Below are 5,887 nucleotides of genomic sequence, written 5' to 3'. Positions count from 1 at the left end.
AGTAACTGAGGAACATACTAGAGAAACCATTTACTAACCATTAGCAAAGTGTTTTGCATGGGTTGATATAAAGTTGAGACTGTCTATACTTTATAAGCATTGACAAATGGCCTGTTGCTGAGGGACATACCATTAGAAGACACTTCTGCAGCAACAACTCCAAAAATTACCTCAAACGTTAGGTTGTTAAACATATCAATGGCAAAAACACACAACACAGCATCGAGGTGAAGTGAAATTGTAAAACATTTATTTAAAAAACCACACTGACAATAAATTCACTTTCAACATGCATTCTAATAATCTAATATGTAACAAAACAGCAACAACAACAACAACAACGTAACTTTAAACAAGCGGATCCGTTAGTTTTTTTTATTAATTGGCAAAAGTTTGCCAGAGTCTTTATATTGTTTGATCCGGTTAACTATGTTTTCGTCCAGGTCTATTGCATCTTTGCACCTCTGTGAAAAACTGGAGAGCTTCTCCTTTTTGGGGGCCTTCTCCTTTAGCTCTGCATAGGCCTCTGGGGCAGCAATAAACAGCTCTGCCATGGGGGCATTTACAACAATAGTGTTGCGGTCGACCCCCACAGCTTTGAAGGCTGCCCCCATGGTCTTTCCCTTCCTGCAGACTTTCAGCACCTTGCGGTACCGGGCCACCACCTCTTCAGGATCTTTGGCTTCAAATGAGAGAAGGTAAAATGAGTACAGCGCACATCATACATATACTACTTATTCAATTATCAAACTTGATACACTTGAAAGTTGGTGTACACTTTCCCCCGCCACTGTATATTCTGATTACCTCGCTGGTAAACACCTTGCCCCTTCCGGTTCTTTGCCCTTTTCCCCTGCTTCCGTCCTTTTCCCCTGCTGTTCTTCTTCTTCTTCTTCTTCTTCTTCCTCTTCTGTCCCTCATCCGATGAGGAAGAGTTGGAGGAAGAGTCCGAAGAAGAGTCAGAAGAAGAGTCCGAAGAATCAGGCCCCGACTTTGACGAATCCGTTGAGTCGGCTCCCTGCGACTGGCACTTCTTTGCCTGGGGTGGACTGCCCTTGTCCTTTTTTCTTGCTGCTAAAAACAGACAATGACCGAGGATGATTAGTGGAAAATATAGGGATGTGGGTGGCACACTAGTAAGTGTGATGGTCTTTGGAAGATAGTTTTCTGAGTTCAAAATCACCCCGTTACTGTTCTTTGTTTTATTATTTACCGTATTCAAAATATCATAATTCATTAGTTATTATTAATTAAAGTTTGGCGTTCTGTAGAATAAAGACATACAGAATACAGAAAATAAATATACATAATAGCAACCTGTACCAATATCCTTAATATTTAACAATATACATAGTAATTATTCATTATTTATAATAAATAATTCACTATTGTGCAATTACATATTAATAATTCATAATACATCATTCACTGTTATGCAATATGCAGATTTGCTATGCAAACAACTGAAATAATAATAATAATTTTTATACCAATCACCTACACTCAGTGTATTATAAACACTAGAATTACAATGCAGTTACATAAATATACCACAAGATGGCGCTGTAAGACCACAAATCGAAAATACAGGCATTGCCTGGGAGCCTATGTCCAGCTACCAGCACGATCCGAACACGTGAATCTCCGTGGCACAGTGTAGGAGACAGGCTAGCACAGGTCGATGCAAACTTACGTGAGGAAATGACTAGTATTTAACCAATAATGTTAATCAACATAAACACGAAGAGAGTAATGCTAGCAGGAACATACAATTATGCACTTACTTCATCAGTAACGCATACGGCAACACAATGATAACTTTATGTTAGCATAAGAGATTATAAGCACGTGGTATTAGACCATGAGGGCACGTTTGGGCTGGCACGAAAAGGTTACAAGTTAGCAAGTGTATTGTCAAATATGGCAAATTGACTTACTCATAGCCAGTTGTTCCAGCAGGTAGTCCCTTTCTTTGGTCAAGTCTTTAACCAGCTCCTGCGTCCAGTCCAACTTCTGCTTGACCATCTGCAGCTCATGGCGCAGTCTCGTTGTAGACAGTTGGGCATTAGGAGCGACTGTGGTCCTAGCTTAATGTTTGGGGGAAAGAATACAACTTTTCAATAAAAATGTTCACACCGCTCATTTCCAATAATGAAGGTTAATCATATGCACATTAAGCAAGAAGGGAAATCGTTTTGATAGTCTAAGGTTACTAGCTAGGTGGTACATATGTACATTAATGCCTGTCGGAACGACACTCAGGCGTGAGACAGCTGAACACGTGGATGCTAACTATCAATAGCTGTCAATGGCAAGCTAGCTAGCTCTTACAGCTGGTTAGCTAGCTTACCACCACGGCTCTCATGTGCATTAGCTTGGCCTTGCAACTTACCGGTGGACGTTCCCGCCGCGTCCTCCTCAACCGATTCTTCTCCGGCGGCAGGGGTCTTCCTTGCCGAGCTCAGCATATTTACGTTCGCTGGACGTTTGGACCGTGAGCGGGTATCACGTCTCATGTCTGCAACAAGTTGGCAGTTGTGTTCCGACTCCCTCGTGTGATGAATCTAAGTGCCCACCTGATTGGCTGTCCCCCTCTGCTCAACACTGCAGGAACTATGAATGGGTTTTAAATAAAAGTATTTCATGTTACATGTTTAATTGTTTCATATGATGGAAATATGCACTAAATATAATCTGGAAAGTTCTCCTGAACAACTTTTCAATTTATTGCTGTTTAGCCAACTTTAGTTATTTTTGATGTGAAACATTTGTGGGTGAAGAACAACCACCGTTGACGGGACTGTACCAAAACTGTACTTTCTCCTTCCTTTCTTTACTCATTAGTAAGAGGAAACATTGGTGTGTGTGCCAAATACGTACGTGTGCTGGATAGTTTATGATGAATAGATTGAATAGGAAATTGCTGGAGCTTATTCATAGGCGCAGGTCGAAGAAACAAAGCCTAAATCTAAGAAAATGGCTACAGAAAAAACATCTGTTAAGGCCACAAATGAAATGCAATCTCTGCAATCGCAGGATGAAATTGACAGAAGACAAGGGAGGAGACAATTACACTTGGTAAGAAAAGGTGTTAATATCAATGTGGATTATTGATGCATATTAACAGCCTAAGCTAATTGATAAAATATGTATAGCCTACATAGAATATGTATAGCCCCCCCCCCCCCGTTTCTGGGAAGCATGTCCCCATGCTTCATAGTCCTATCATAAATCCATCGCGCATTACCAGTGAACATGCTTCTGACTGTCTCACGCACTATCCCAAATCTATCCTGGTTAACTGTTATCCCAATATACATATTTACAATGTTTTATTCTATTTTAATAGGATATGTCAACGAGCAGTGCATAAAGGGCAAAAGAGACAGAAATCTGTCAGGCACAGGTCATTATTCAGCCGTTCAAAAACCTCTCTCTGTGACTGGATGCGGTTCATCCACAGGTATGACTGTATAGGCCTTCAATCGTTGCATTCGGTGCACATTGCAGACAATATACAGTAAATAAATACATTTAAATCAATGTTTACTTTATGTTTATTTAGATTTTCACAGGGACTACGCAGTAGACAAATCGACATGATGGCTGACGACATAGCAGGGAGCTCTGCTACCCTCACTAAAATGTCCAAAAAGTTGCGGAGGGTCTGTGTGACAGCAATTGAAAAATTTAGAAGACGGAGAGGACAGGTCATTGGTGGACGGAGAGAATTCGTCCAGATTGATGAGAGCCATTTCCGACATAAAAGAAAGGTGTGTTTTGTCTTTCCGCCGCATCTCTTTCCGTGGCAATATCGGCCAATTTTATTACATAGGTGGAGTAGCCTACAATTGGCTGCTTGAGCACAAATAAAATTATGTTTGGTCTACAATTATGTAGGCTATCCTATTCACAGTTATTTGGGTTTTCGCGTTATGTTTCGTTCTTTGCTCTCATCCATTTTGTTTGCTTTTTTTTAATTACATTAATCTAACAGTATGGAAGAGAAAGAATGGCTGGAGGATGGAAGAGGAAGAAGTGGGTCTTTGGTATGTTGAGTGTGAGGAATGACGGGAGAAAGAAGGGTAAGCCAATACTGCGGCTGGTCGAAACAAGATCCAGAAGACACCTTCTACCAATGATTACGCGTCATGTGAGGCAGGGCTCCTCCATCGTAAGTGATGAGTGGCGGGCTTATCGCGTCCTCACTGCATTAGGATACCGCCACTTCACGGTAAACCACAGCAGGTGGTACGTGGATCCACGTACTGGTGCCCACACACAAAATATAGAGAGGGCATGGCGCACCTATAAGGAGCAAATATGGAGGCTACGTGGCAATCGAACAGAGAGTTTGCTCTCTGAGCACCTCAATGTAATTGAGTGGAGTGAATGGCTGGGGAAAAAGCACAGGCATGGGGTACTTGGTCGGCTCCTGTATGACATTTCTAAAATGTACAATTAAATATTTCACTGTATTTCCTTGTTGTTTTGTTGTGTGTTATTGCCACTGATGAATTGGTAACGCTTTAGATTCTAAATTCCATTCTTGACATCTAAAGTCATTTGCGGAGTAATGCTGGTTGCTCTCTATCCGTTAAATAGGGAATGTATTTCATGTAGGCCTATTTTAAAACCTATTTAGAATGGCTGACCTTAAATAAAACGACTTTATTTTCTGTATTCTGTATGTCTTTATTCTACAGAACGCCAAACTTTAATTAATAATAACTAATGAATTATGATATTTTGAATACGGTAAATAATAAAACAAAGAACAGTAACGGGGTGATTTTGAACTCAGAAAACTATCTTCCAAAGACCATCACACTTACTAGTGTGCCACCCACATCCCTATATTTTCCACTAATCATCCTCGGTCATTGTCTGTTTTTAGCAGCAAGAAAAAAGGACAAGGGCAGTCCACCCCAGGCAAAGAAGTGCCAGTCGCAGGGAGCCGACTCAACGGATTCGTCAAAGTCGGGGCCTGATTCTTCGGACTCTTCTTCTGACTCTTCTTCGGACTCTTCCTCCAACTCTTCCTCATCGGATGAGGGACAGAAGAGGAAGAAGAAGAAGAAGAAGAAGAAGAACAGCAGGGGAAAAGGACGGAAGCAGGGGAAAAGGGCAAAGAACCGGAAGGGGCAAGGTGTTTAGCAGCGAGGTAATCAGAATATACAGTGGCGGGGGAAAGTGTACACCAACTTTCAAGTGTATCAAGTTTGATAATTGAATTAGTAGTATATGTATGATGTGCGCTGTACTCATTTTACCTTCTCTCATTTGAAGCCAAAGATCCTGAAGAGGTGGTGGCCCGGTACCGCAAGGTGCTGAAAGTCTGCAGGAAGGGAAAGACCATGGGGGCAGCCTTCAAAGCTGTGGGGGTCGACCGCAACACTATTGTTGTAAATGCCCCCATGGCAGAGCTGTTTATTGCTGCCCCAGAGGCCTATGCAGAGCTAAAGGAGAAGGCCCCCAAAAAGGAGAAGCTCTCCAGTTTTTCACAGAGGTGCAAAGATGCAATAGACCTGGACGAAAACATAGTTAACCGGATCAAACAATATAAAGACTATGGCAAACTTTTGCCAATTAATAAAAAAAACTAACGGATCCGCTTGTTTAAAGTTACGTTGTTGTTGTTGTTGTTGTTGTTGTTGCTGTTGTGTTACATATTAGATTATTAGAATGCATGTTGAAAGTGAATTTATTGTCAGTGTGGTTTTTTAAATAAATGTTTTACAATTTCACTTCACCTCGATGCTGTGTTGTGTGTTTTTGCCATTGATATGTTTAACAACCTAACGTTTGAGGTAATTTTTGGAGTTGTTGCTGCAGAAGTGTCTTCTAATGGTATGTCCCTCAGCAACAGGCCATTTGTCAATGCTTA

The 5,887-nt window shown here is 41.2% G+C and overlaps 1 protein-coding gene and 1 pseudogene across 2 annotated transcripts; one reads left to right on the top strand and one right to left on the bottom strand.

Moving 5' to 3' along the window:
- Window positions 1–365: 365 nt before the first annotated feature.
- On the bottom strand, window positions 366–2,516 carry LOC308368734 (uncharacterized protein; the record flags this gene model as incomplete). The annotated part of the gene is made up of 4 exons (XM_080842986.1): window positions 366–682; window positions 808–1,074; window positions 1,938–2,087; window positions 2,393–2,516. 4 exons carry the CDS (start codon window positions 2,514–2,516, stop codon window positions 366–368), a joined length of 858 nt encoding a protein of 285 aa, XP_080699112.1.
- A 1,496-nt stretch (window positions 2,517–4,012) lies between these two features.
- On the top strand, window positions 4,013–5,606 carry LOC308367844 (annotated as a pseudogene). Its single transcript has 3 exons — window positions 4,013–4,085; window positions 4,898–5,164; window positions 5,290–5,606. The product of its transcript is annotated as an uncharacterized misc_RNA (transcript).
- Window positions 5,607–5,887: the final 281 nt, after the last annotated feature.

Source organism: Sprattus sprattus (genome assembly GCF_963457725.1).
Source record: "Sprattus sprattus genome assembly, chromosome: 7".
Taxonomy (NCBI): domain Eukaryota; kingdom Metazoa; phylum Chordata; class Actinopteri; order Clupeiformes; family Clupeidae; genus Sprattus; species Sprattus sprattus.
The sequence above is the reverse complement of the archived record's forward strand: the minus strand, read 5'-3'. Positions and strand labels throughout refer to the sequence as shown.